The 13,507-nt window shown below is 40.4% G+C and overlaps 1 protein-coding gene across 11 annotated transcripts in view; it reads right to left on the bottom strand.

Moving 5' to 3' along the window:
- Window positions 1-13,507, bottom strand: part of GPHN (gephyrin) — a 312,924-nt gene that overhangs the window by 95,737 nt on the left and 203,680 nt on the right. For all 11 annotated transcript variants that reach the window (XM_069784153.1, XM_069784156.1, XM_069784161.1 and 8 more), the window contains one exon: window positions 8,528-8,662. In XM_069784153.1, coding sequence (XP_069640254.1) covers window positions 8,528-8,662 — 135 coding nt within the window. The remainder of the gene's footprint in view (window positions 1-8,527; window positions 8,663-13,507) is intronic.

Here is a 13,507-nt window from a genome sequence, read left to right as displayed (position 1 = left end):
AAACAACCCAAGTTCCCTCACCTGCTCCTCATAAGACTTGTGCTCCAGGCCCCTCACCAACTTGGTTGCCCTTCTCTGGACACACTCCAGCAACTCAATGTCTTTCCTGTAGTGAGGGGCCCAAAACTGAACACAGTACTTGAGGTGCGGCCTCACCAGTGCTGAGTACAGGGGAACAATCACCTCCCTGCTCCTGCTGGCCACACTATTTCTGATAGAGGCCAGGATGCCGTTGGCCTTCTTGGCCACCTGGGCACACTGCTGGCTCGTATTCAGCCAGCTGTCAACGAGCACCCCCAGGTCCTTTTCCACCAGGCAGCTTTCCAGTCATTCTTCCCCAAGCCTGTAGCGCTGCATGGGGTTGCTGTGACCCAAGTGCAGGACCCAGCACTTGGCCTTGTTGAACCTCATACAATTGGCCTCAGCCCATCGATCCAGCCTGTCCAGATCTCTCTGTAGAGCCTTCCTACTCTCGAGCAGATCAACCCTCCCTCCCAGCTTGGTATCATCTGCAAACTTACTGAGGGTGCACTCGATCCCCGTGTCCAGAACATTGATAAAGATATTAAACAGAGCTGGCCCCAATACTGAGCCCTGGGGAACACTACACGTGACCCGCCGCCAACTGGATTTAACTCCATTCACCCCAACTCTCTGGGCTCATCCAGCCAGCCAGTTTTTTACCCAGCGAAGAGTACACTTGTCCAAGCCATGAGACACCAGCTTCTCAAGGAGTATGCCATGAGAGACAGTGTCAAAGGCCTTGCTGAAGTCTAGGTAGACAACATCCACAGCCTTTCCCTTACTCACTAGGTGGGTCACCTGGTCATAGAAGGAGATCAGGTTGGTCAAGCAGGACCTGCCTTTCGTAAACCCATGCTGACTGGGCCTGATCCCCTTCTTATCCTGGACTTGCCACGTGAGTGCTCTCAAGACAAACCGTTCCATAATCTTCCCCGGTACCGAGGTCAGGCTGACAGGCCTGTAGTTCCCCAGATCCTCCCTCCGACCCTTCTTGTAAATGGGAGTCACACTGGCAAGCCCCCAGTCCTCTAGGACATCCCCCGTTGACCAGGATCGCTGATAGATGATAGAGAGTGGCTTGGCAAGGACCTCCGCCAGTTCCCTCAGTACTCTTGGATGGATCCCATCTGGTCCCATAGATTTGTGAGTGTCCAGATGGCGTAGTAGGTCACTAACTCTTTCCTCCTGGATTAAGGGCGGTATGTTCTGCTCTTCATCCTTACCTTCCAGCTCAAGGGGTGGAGTACCCTGAGGATAACTGGACTCACTATTAAAGACTGAGGCAAAGAAGGCATTAAGTACCTCAGCCTTTTCCTCATCTCTGGTGGCTACGTTCCTTTCTGTATCCATTAAGGGATAGATATTCTCCTTGGGATTCTTTTTACTGTTAACATATTTGTAAAAACATTTTTTGTTGTCCCTTACAATAGTGGCCAGATTTAGTTCTAGCTGAGCTTTTGCCTTTCTAATTTTCTCTCTGTATGATCTAACAAGATCCCTGTACTCCTCCTAAGTTGCCCGCCCTTTCTTCCAGAGATGATAAACTCTCTTTTTTTTCTTGACTCCTAGCAAAAGCTCCCCGTTCAGCCAGGCTGGTCATTTTCCTCAGCAGTTCGACTTGCGGCACATGGGAATAGCCTGGTCATGAGCCATTAAGATTTCCTTCTTAAAGAATGTCCATCGCTCCTGGACCCCTTTGCCCTTCAGGACCATCTCCCAAGGGACTCTCTCAACCAGTGCCTCAAAGAGGCCAAAGTTTGCCCTCCGGAAGTCCATAGTGGTGGTTTTGCTGACCATCTTCCTTGCTTCACCAAGAATTGAAAATTCTATCATTTCATGGTCGCTGAGCCCAAGACGGTCTCCAACCATCACGCCTCCCACCAGACCTTCCCTGTTCGTAAACAACAGATCTAGCAAGGCTCCTCCCCTGGTTGGCTTACCCACCAGCTGTGTCAGGAAGTTATCTTCCACACACTCCAGGAACCTCCTAGATTGCTGACTCACTGCTGTGTTGTATTTCCAGCAGATGTCTGGAAAGTTAAAGTCCTCCACGAGGACAAGGGCACACGATTCTGAGACTTCTGCCAGGCACTTGTAGAATGATTCATCCGTCTCCTCAACCTGTCTATAACAGACTCCCAGCACAATATCTGCCTTATTGGCTTTCCCTCTCATCCTCACCCATAAGCACTCCACCTTGTCATCAGAATCGTGTAGCTCTGTACAGTCAAAACATTCCCTAACATAGAGAGCCAGTATATAACAGGTCTGAAAAGTAGCTGATTCTATGAATTCAATAATTGTTCTGGATGCTCTGGATTGGTATAAGTAGCCAATTCCCAACTACTCTAACATCCTTCCTTAGCCCTGCTATAAACAGTTCTTGTGCATGAGGCAACGAAGAGAACTGGATTTTGGCACTGCTACACTATTTAATACAGACTCCAGTTACCAATGAATATGGTACTACTTGAAAAACAGATATTCAGTAAATAAAACTAAGTCAAGTAAGCACCTCTACTGAAAGTCAATGTTCAGCTTAAACTTGATGACACAAGTCTTTATTCTGCCTCTCCAGAGAACTGTTGATGGGTCTATTTTGGTACTAACAGAAACCTCCAAAACACTACCCCTATATTTTTCAACCTTCCTACAAAGTGAATCTTCCATTTTAGAAAGGATTTTAGTAGACTTTGCTTTTATTATTTATTAAGTATTTGGCTTTTTTTGATATCCCAAGCATACCAAGCTGCTTCTTTCTTAGTCACAATGTCTCACTTTTGAAACTGTGGCATTTAGTGTTTTTAACTAACAACAATCAGGACTTTTAACCAAAATATAAACTAAAAATGAGACTTGTTAGGACTCAATCATCCACATGTTTTGCCAGGACAATACACTTTAACCAATGAGGCAAAAAGGCAATGATTATATGGAAAACATTCTAGTATCTTAATTAGTAATTGATTTGAAAACCACTGCTGCACTGTACTGAGGAGAACCTGGGAGGATACGGTAGACTGACATGCATTAGTAAGCAAGATTCCTCACCTTAAGGCAACTCTGGCTACTTTCTACTCCAATACACATTCACTCAGCATCTCTTTTCACTAAATACAATTTTTTGTAATCCTGGAATGTGCACTGAAAAAAATTAAGAGGAAATAAAGCCCGGAAATAATCAAGAAAACATTGGAATTTTTAGCAGGATCAAATATCTAACTAAGCCCATGTGTCTATACACAGCTACCTGTTTTACAGGAAAAAGCAAGAAACCTTGCAGTGCTCAGACTGTGATTTCACCTACCTAGATCATCCTAAGAATTTAAACATCCTTTCCACTTTTCCATGCTCCTCGACTCTATCACAGCTGTGCCAAAGCACTTGCTAGTTACTCAAGCAAGTTCCTAGGTAGAAAAAACTATAGCATATACAAACTTAATAAATAAAAAGAAAAAAACTTTACTTGGGAATTTAGTGTATGTGTACAAACTTTAAAATGTATTCACATACTTGGCATATTGTATTCACCCTGATGACCACCTTAAGAAGAAATAGTAGGAATCAAGACAACAAACATAAAATTTAATGCACTCAATGTACACAAAATATCTACTGTATGGATAAACTACAGCTTGCCAAATTACGTCTTGAACTGCATCTTATTATTAACTAAGAATTTCTGGTAAGCAACTTGATCTTCTGCTGGAAAATACTGAATATTTCTACCGAAAATTTTTTAACAATAATTGATATAAAAGGATCTTCCCAACTCTACCTGTTCCCATCTGCTAATGTCATGACTTCACATAGTAGCTGTGTATTAAAAGTCAAAACACTAGACTGAAGACATAAATCATAATTAGGTTTAGTATTAATTTGTAACTCATTTGTCTGTGTGGAAAACTTGCATCAATGAGCACATTCAACATTTAAAGCTGTGGTTCATGACAGAAGGTGTTCGAAGCATCATTTTTCATTGGTAGCAAGCATGAGAGATCATTGAAATAATAAAATATTTTTTTGCCACAGAAATAATTCTCATCAGCCTCTTTTTTTTTAAAATGTTTAATGTATTTTTCTAGGCTTTTTCATTTCAGAAATTCTCTGCAACTGAAACATTTACATAAATTACAAGTACCGCACTTTTTACATTAGGAGTATTAGGTCTTTAGTGAATGTCAACTTATGAATGATAAAGGTAACACTTCTTAATACAAGACAGCTATAGAAAGTTACAGAAAGCGATCAACTAGCAGAATTAAATGTACTATGCTACAAAGAAGGTGTGGATGGAGTGGTGGATAGATGAGATGACCGTTCTGCTAGAAATGAAAAAACTTCTGAAAAATAGCCTTGCTTGCCCATTTTAGCTGTAAGATAGAGCCTATATACTTTTCTTATGTAGGAATTAAAAGCTATCTATCACAACTACAAATATGTAAGGATGTAACTTAACACCACCGAGGGTTTTGTCTAATTCAGTGTAACTAAAAAATAGATAGCTAGGGAAGGGACAGATATCCAGCAAGTAAAGTAGAGAGAGACTTTTTCTTAAGCGGAATATAAGGAGTGTTGGGAATGAAGTAGCAGGATGGAAAAAGAAAAAAAACACTCTCATCTTAAACAAGTTCCTTAGGATCCTTCACGATCAAAGGTAACACTGAAAGAAACTTTGCACATTGAAGTGGAAAAAACTGAACATCAGTGAGACTGATGATCTTGCAAAGTGAAATACTTTGAACACCTCTTGTCACTGAAATGTATTCCTGGTGATAATTGAAAACCTGTCCTTGGTCTTCTGTATCTGCTTCATTTGATTTTGACGCACAACACTGCCAAAAATTAAGTAGTGATTACGTCATTTATGTATGGAAGAAGTGAAGACTTCAACTTGAAAGCTGTAATTTTCTTTTATACTAATATCTCCCTAAGAGTAGAACAAAATTAGAAGTTTGAAGGAACAACTCAGTCATTTGCTCTGGATATATTCTTTTAAGTTATCTGAAGTTATAGATCTAAAATCTTATACTGTAAGTTTAAAAAAGCCCCAAGAGTCAACATTAATGCAAACACAAGAAAATTTCTCTGTATTTGTAAAAGGTATTTACACTAGATAGTGTATTACTTTTGTATCTGAAAAGAACATTGCATTTAATTTCATAAAAATGCCAACCACAAACATACACAAAAATATAGTAAGATCTTAGAATCTTAGCAGCTACTGGAAATGACAAGAAAAACTGGCAAGCCACACTGTGTCATCCTAAACTTCTGTCATGTGAGTATTCAGCAAATTCATCTAACCTTGTTGAGAAAGCAGTAAAACTCTGAAAAGACCAAAACTATATTGTAGAAGATAAAAATATCACAATCACTATCAACTTTATGGTTGAATGACTGAAAAAGGGAGGACTGTTAGTGCAGTCTTCCACTGAGTAAAACTTAGATTGCCTCTATATCTGAATCCATCTACTATAAATATGGTTCAAATGCTCTTTGACATGTTGTGGATTTTGCTTGAAACTCAAATGCAATTTAGAGTACAAGGAAGGTGTTCTACAGAGATTTATTAAAAGCTAACAAAAGCAAGTTTGCTTAGTTTGGGGGATTTACCTAATGATAGATAGAGTAGTCCCAATGGAAATACGACTTGAGAAATTCTGACCTCCCAAGAGGCTACAGTGAAAAATATAATTGCTTCTTTTATCAGGAAATTAAACTTTTGAGGACTGGTTGAAGTATACAGGTTCAAACTCAATATTCATCATTTACTACTTTGTTAGAAACAGATTTTCAGAAAACATGGAAGATAAAGTGTAATCAGTAAAGCAAATTTAAAATTAAATGTTGTATTTTGTCTACATGATCTGTGTGTATATATAAACAACGTTAGGTTTTCAAAAATATAATTATGAAAAGGTAAAGACTTCTCCTAACAGATCAATCAGGAGTATTAGCAGTGCATTCTCTGATACCTTCTCTCCAATACCCCCATGCATTAGTAACCTGCTACTTACATTAATTCAATAGAGGTGCTCCCTTCATTGCAGAAGCTTGATATTTTTCGGAGAGACACACACAACTTTCTGCTATTCAGCACATTCAGTAAGAGAGATGTAGGGGTTTATGTACATTTAGGACAAAAAAAATGCAACAAGAAAATGGTACAACAAAGTAAACTGGAACATGTAGTTGACAAAGAAATATAGTGCCACTAGCTCTATGGCTAGACCACCACTCCAAACAATATGTATAATCAAAAGAAACTAAATTGTTGGGGTTTTTTTTCCTGAAATTTCCTCTCCTTTGTTTCATTTAATATACACATGTTTTGGAGCCCTGAAATGAGTTCCTAAACCAGCAAATGAGAATACTGAAAATATACACTTGCAGATTAGAGAAGGAAAAAACCACCCTAGAATATCAACTGATGCTGAAGTACAATTTCTCTTTATTCTCACTACTGTGTGGATCAAGAGGTCCAGTGTAAATTTAATTCATACTGCATTATTAGAAAGCCAGGATCCAGAAGGAAAAACACAGTAAATGAAGACATTGAGACATATTGACAGTTTTGAAGAATATGAATGAACCATATTTCTTGACAAATTCAGATGATGTTTGAGAACTTGAGGGTACTGAAAAGGACTGAACCAAAAGATAACGAGTAGTTTGTTCGGGTTTTTTAAAGTAGTAAGAAAAATGAACCAAGAGCTCTCCAAGTGGCAAAGAAGTTTATACTTTTGTGCAAAATCCAACCTCCAGGTAATAGGAACAGATGAGATCACCCTTCGAGTTTATTTTCCAGTTGGGCTTTCCTAGATCTTTCCCCATAACAGCTTGTCCCACTCACTTTCGAAAGACATCACAGAAAAGCTAGACTAGCTAGATGTTGCATGGCAATAGCTGTTATAAAGTGGTATCGTCCCACACATTTTGAACAAAATCTGATTTTGCAGTAATACATGAAAAACAGGGCTTAACATGAAATACCAAAGCATGATCCAATTATGATAAGAGCTCATCTCAACTAATTTCCCAAAAAAAGAGTTTCAGATTTTTAGTCTGCTTCAAAGTTCTTGTAGTCTCCTTCTGTAATCTCTGAATCTTTGAAGATAGTCTATAGGAGTGCATTTTGCTTCACAACAGATAAGCTTTACTCCTTCCCATTGTGATAACCTTTCTGAAAATATATAGGCTTCATCTAGAGCTATGTCTTAGCAGTGCTGTCTTTTTTTTGTGCCTGTTACTAGTCTCCTTTGTTTTTCTCTGGACACTTGTCTTGTCAACAGGCATAAAACTCAGTGCAGTTTCTCTGTTTCATATTGGTCTTCTGCTCTGAGTGTTGTAATGTAATATGCTTTGAGTTTTTATTTTTAAGCCATCAGACAAGTGACAATTTTTTAACAAAAAAATGAAGGAGCTGCTTGCAGACAGAATTCACTGAACATCTTCTTAAGAAAAGCAGACTATATAAGGAAGTTCAAGTTCTGATGCTGTCCATCAGAATAATTTTGATTCTACTACAGTGAAGGTGAATGCTGCATAAAACAATCCCAGAGGCTGAACCAAAACATTTCTATGGGTGGCTGCAAATAAATCTTGTTTGCTGACAGAAAAGAACGAGACAGCAGGAAAGAAGAACTAGCAGATGCTGGCAATCACTGTAGCAAGCAGAATAATCTTCAAGGATCATGAATTAGATGAGGAAGAATGTTACTGTTTGCCATCTGCCACGGGTCTATTAGTATGTCAGCATCTGGTGCCACAGAAAGATCTTTGTGATGTGAACGCACAAAGTGAATTCAGGCAGAGTTTGCTTCTGCTGAAAGGAATCGCGCCGAAGGTAAACTTTATAGGCCTTGCCACTGGTCAATTCACTTGGTTTTTGATGTATGCTATTTAAAGTTTGATAATAAGAGAACATAGTAGAGTTCACCTCAATGATTAAATAGTACAGCGTAGTCAGTAAGAACTGAATAATAATCCCACAAGGTTGGCATTAAAACTTTCTTTCTATTCAATTTAGGCTGGTTTTTGTTTCCAAATGTCAGGCAGCAAATATCTAAGTTTGAGCAAACCCAGTTGGTTTGAAAGTGTCTTAAACTGAACAACAATAAAGTGGGGCACAGAACTGCCCCAGCCCAGGCTAGAAATTTGCACATACATTTTGTCAACAAAATACTACTTGCTTAATGTTGTTACTCAGTGGCAGGATTATCTATGTTCCTGGGGATATTAAAGACATTCAAGGTGTTAACAATTTCATATACATGATTGATATTGCAAGAGATAACATGAAACTTCAGTAACCCTATATGTGTTGGTCAACCCACATATTAAATTGTGCAACAGTACACATGGAATGAACTATACTGTCTTGAATTTATCTATTACTTAGAATGATACAACCCTTGCATGCGAACCAACCGTGTTCAGCAGAGGCAATACATTAATCTGATAGATTATATGTCTGAGCATGGAGCCTGAACGTACTTACTTTTGGTGTCGGGCAGGATGCAGTGGAGAGACGAGAGGTGGCCTGGGCACGAGGAGATTCTGAAGGAGTAGTACTGAGGGAGGCTGTATCACGTGGGAGCACCTGAACACCACGAGAGATGATGGAATCTGGAATCTTAAAAAGAAGAGAGAATTAGTAGTAAAAAATATACTGTATTTAAAACTTACTCAAAACCGTACATCAAAAACATGGGAATACCCCACTCCTCAGTTTGCCTACCTCCTCATACTCAGTGCTGTGGATAATGGCATGTTCTCATAATTTCAGTGATAAATACTTAGCAAATATGTAAGTTCATATTCTAACTAAAGTAGTATAGAACATACTATTTGTCCTGAAAGACCTAGGAATCAGACATACTACAACAGGAAATAATAGGAAAGTAATGTTTTTCCTCTTAAGCCTCTGTTTCAAACCCAACAATGACCAACAATGATTTCTACTGTGGCATGAAGGGAGGCAGACTTCCCATTCTCTAACTAGGGGACAACATTCTGATCAGAAAACCATTTATTAGCAATGACTGAACCCCTCTGAAGAAATGTCATGCAGTGAGAAAATTTTTCATAAGAAATGTCATGCAGTGAGTAAATACTCTTCATTCTGGGTACTGAAGACTTTATTTCAGCCACAAAAATTCTTGATGTAAGGTTTGTGCTGTAAAAGCTACAGGCTTCTCTGGAGGGAGTACAGGCAAAAGCACTAGAAACCACCACCCAAAGCCAACACTTGCTTTAAAACGCATTCTGAAGGGAAAAATAAAAAGTCAGTCTTTTTTTTCCCACATAATGTATTAGAAGGCCAGCTAGGAAAGCATATCCACCCTGATGAACACAACTGGCAAACTGCTAACAATGGATGAGGAGGTGGTTGAGGTACTCAACAACTTTTTTGTCTCAGTCTTCACTGGCAACCTCTCTTCCCACACCTCTCGAGTGGATGGACCTCAAGGCAGGGACCCGGGGAGCAAAGTCCCTCCCACTGTGAGAGAAGATCAGGTTTGTGACCACCTGAGGAACCTAAATGTACATAAGTCTATGGGACCTGATGAGATGCAACCCAGAGTCCTGAGGGAATTGGCTGACGTAGTTGCCAAGCCACTCTCCATGATATTTGAAAAAGTCATGGCAGTCAGGTGAAGTCCCTGGTGACTGGAAGAAGGGAAACATTGCACCCATTTTTAAAAAGGGTAGAAAGGAGGACCCTGGGAACTACTGACCTGTCAGCCTCACCTCTGTGCCTGGGAAGATCATGGAACAGATCCTCCTAGAAGCTATGCTAAGGCACATGGAGGACAGGGAGGTGATTTGGAACAGCCAGCATGGCTTCACCGGGGCAAGTCCTGCCTGACCAACCTAGTGGCCTTCTATGATGGAGTGACTACATCAGTGGACAAGGGAAGAGCTATGGATGTTCATCTATCTGGACTTCTGTAAGGCTTTTGACATGGTCCCCTACAACATCCTTCTCTCTAAATTGGAGAGATGGATTTGCTGGATAGACTGTTTGGTGGATGAAGAATTGGTTGGATGGTCGCATCCAAGGGTAGTGGTCAACAGCTCAATGTCCAGACGGAGACTGGTGATGAGTGGTGTCCCTCAGAGGTCTGTATTGGGATCAGTACTGTTTAATTATCTTCTTCAGTGATGTAGACAGTGGGATTGAGTGCACCCTCAGTATGGTGTGGTTGGCATGCCTGAGGGATGGGATGCCATCCAGAGGGACCTGGACAAGCTTGAGAAGTGGGTCCATGTGAAACTCATGAGGTTCAACAAGGCCAAGCGCAAGGTCCTGCACATGGGTTGGGGCAACCCCTGGTATCAGTATAGGCTGGGGGATGAAGGGCTTGAGAGCAGCCCTGCCAAGAAGGACTTGGGGGTACTGGTGGAAAAAAAGCTGGACATGAGCAAGCAATATGCGCTCGCAGCCCAGAAAGCCAACTGTATTCTGGGCTGCATCAAAAGAAGCGTGGCCAGCCGGTCAAGGGAAGTGATTCTGCCACTCTACTCCATTCTGATGAGACCCCACCTGGAGTACTGCATCCAGCTCTGGGGTCCTCAGCACGGGAAAGACATGGACCTGTTGGAGCAGGTCCAGAGGAGGGCCACAAAAATGATCAGAGGGATAGAACACCTCTCCTATGAGGAAAGGCTGAGAAAGTTGGGTTTGCTTAGCCTGGAGAAGAGAAGGCTCTGGGAAGACCTTCTTGCAGCCTTTCAGTACTTAAGGGGGGCTTATAAGAAAGATGGGGACAGACTTTTATAGCAGGGCCTGTAGCGATAGGACAGTGGTTTTAAACTAAAAGAGGGTAGATGCCGACTAGATAGAAGAAATTTTTTCTGAGGAAGGTGGTGAGGCACTGGAACAGGTTGCCCAGAGAGGTGGTAGATGCCCCATCCCTGGCAACATTCAAGGTCATGTTGGACAAGGCTCTGAGCAACCTGATCTAGTTGAAGATGTCCCTGCTCATTGCAGGGGGGTTGGACAAAATGGCCTTTAAAGGTCCCTTCCAACCCAAACTGTTCTATGATTCTTTTCTGTGATCCTATGATTCTAATTCTAAGCTGGAATTTTAGGGACAGATCCTTTAGCTGGTATTATTAAGCCACTTAAATAAATGGAATTACACCAACTTACAACAGTGAGAAAGTGGTCTTATTTTCAGTTATAAAAGTGAATCTATCATTAATTTTTATCTTCAGTATCTTCTGTTCATTTTTATCACCAGTTCCAAAGAAAAGAGGTAGAAGAATGCATTTAAGAATAAAGCTTTTCTTAGCTTTAATACACCAAGTCTTAGAAAGTCTGTTGCTTCTTATTACTGCAGTATTTAGGCCCAGATATCACACCAGCTTTATAATTGACTAGATTGCTAGTTTAACATAATGATTAATTTTTTATTTTTTGTGTAAAATGGTAAGACTTACGAATGATAAATAGCTCCGACAGGAGAACTGATCTCTAACATTAGTTCTACAACAGAAAAGGCAGCAGATATTCTGCTATAACACATTCTCTATAAAGGCTTATTCTGATTTTTTTTTCACGATTTTAACCTCTTCCTTTGTCAGAGGCAGCACTTCTACAAAATCAGCTTGCTCTTACTTCCTGCAATTCTCTTTTCTGTCACAACAGACCAGAAAATGTAGAAATTCAGATCTTTGAAGTAATATATATACACACATATTTTAATATCTTTCTCCTCATTAAGAATTTCTTAGCTCAGCCTGATGTTTAAGTTCCAAGAGAATTACCAAAAGAATCCCCATGTTTGGGGGAAATGGCAGTAGCAGACAACGAAGTAGCAATGGCAGTAGCAAGAAATGAAGAACCAGTGACAAATCAAATCACTAACACTGGACATTTCCAGCCAGGATTTTTTTTTTAAATGGAGATGCTGTACCCAGTCTGCATCTGGGCATTTTGAGCATTCGTGCCTAGTAAGGCTTTAGGGCAAATAGAAGCCACTGGAAAGTACCTCCTTCCAGGAACAAGCTTCAGTCTTAGCTTTTAAAATCTGTTGCATCCTTAGGACCAGTGTTAGGATATTAAGACAGCTTTGTTGCTTGTCTCTGTGCAGCTAAAATGACCAATCTTAAGACTCAAGAAATTAAATACTGCTTTTTTATGTCTTTTTTTTCCCCTCAATTTCCTTGGTTCCTCTCTATAAATAATGACTATGTATTAACTTAGCAACCCTGTCTTGGGAGATACTGGGTTATACCTAGGGGATCTTATTTTACCATAAACCCTCCTCCACAAGTTGAGAGTTTCTCATATTTATAACCTGTTTATAAGTTGTGTGGAAACACATCTTGTTCTCAGTGTGCCGCCAACTGCCTGCTTTCTGCTCTACTGCTGTGTTTCTAAACTGACAGTATTTTTTGCCAGGCAATTTCTGTCAGCATTTAAAAAACCCCAACTTTCCTGAGAGGATCTTTCAAGGCTAAGTAACTTGCGCTGCAATTTCCACTATAAATTATGAAGTCAGCAGAGATTCTGTTCACTATGGATGATTATGCTGGGGATATCTTCCTCTCCAGAAATAGTGCCTAACTTGGAGTATTCTGGAGTAATAGGGCCTCTACTTGGAGTATTCTGACTTGCAAATGGCATCTTAGAGATGTACCATAGAGGTAAACAGGGACAATGATATTGTGATCATACGAACAGTTTGTAGTGAGAAGCACCATTTCCTTTCTGTTCTCTTCTTCTCCTGAAATTCAATCTTAAATATATTAAACGCAAAAAAAGGCTGACATCCCTAAGTTTTATATTGGCGTAGCTCAAATACTACCTACAACTTTTAATGCTTCCTTTTAGACTCCATGACTAAAGACAATACAGCAAAAAATTACATTTTGATAAAGGCATAAAATAAAAAAAAACACAATAAAAGAAATAATAGTTTTGAGTCTTTAAATAAGACACCTTTTCTATACTCTCCTCTCATAAAAAGCTGCACGCATCTTGAGATGATTGTGTATGGGTCCATTACCTCTTTTATATACTCCAAGATCCCACAGTACAAATACAATATTGCTTTTGCAAATGATATCATGATCCAGTTCTCGCTGGGTTTACTCTGGTTACTCCAGAGTAACCAGATATTACATTATATGGTTATGTCCTATGACTGGAGTGTTGGAATGGAAGGATACAGGCTCTTTAGGAAGGACAGGCAGGGGACACGGAAGGGGTGTTGCCCTCTATGTCAATGACCAGCTGGAGTGCATGGAGCTCTGCCTGGGGATGGATGAGGAGCGGACCGAGAGCCTACGGGTCAGGATTAAAGGGAGGGCACGGACAGGTGGTATTGTGGTGGGGGTCTACTACAGGCCACCCAACCAGCAAGACCGAGAGGATGAGGCCCTCTATAGACAGATAGGAGCAGCCCTGGTCCTCATGGGGGACTTCAACCACCCCGATACCTGTTGGAGGGACCACATGACAGGGCAT

Source organism: Haliaeetus albicilla, chromosome 5, assembly GCF_947461875.1.
Source record: "Haliaeetus albicilla chromosome 5, bHalAlb1.1, whole genome shotgun sequence".
Lineage (NCBI taxonomy): Eukaryota > Metazoa > Chordata > Aves > Accipitriformes > Accipitridae > Haliaeetus > Haliaeetus albicilla.
Note: the sequence above shows the minus strand (reverse complement) of the source record. Positions and strands in the feature narration are given on the sequence as shown.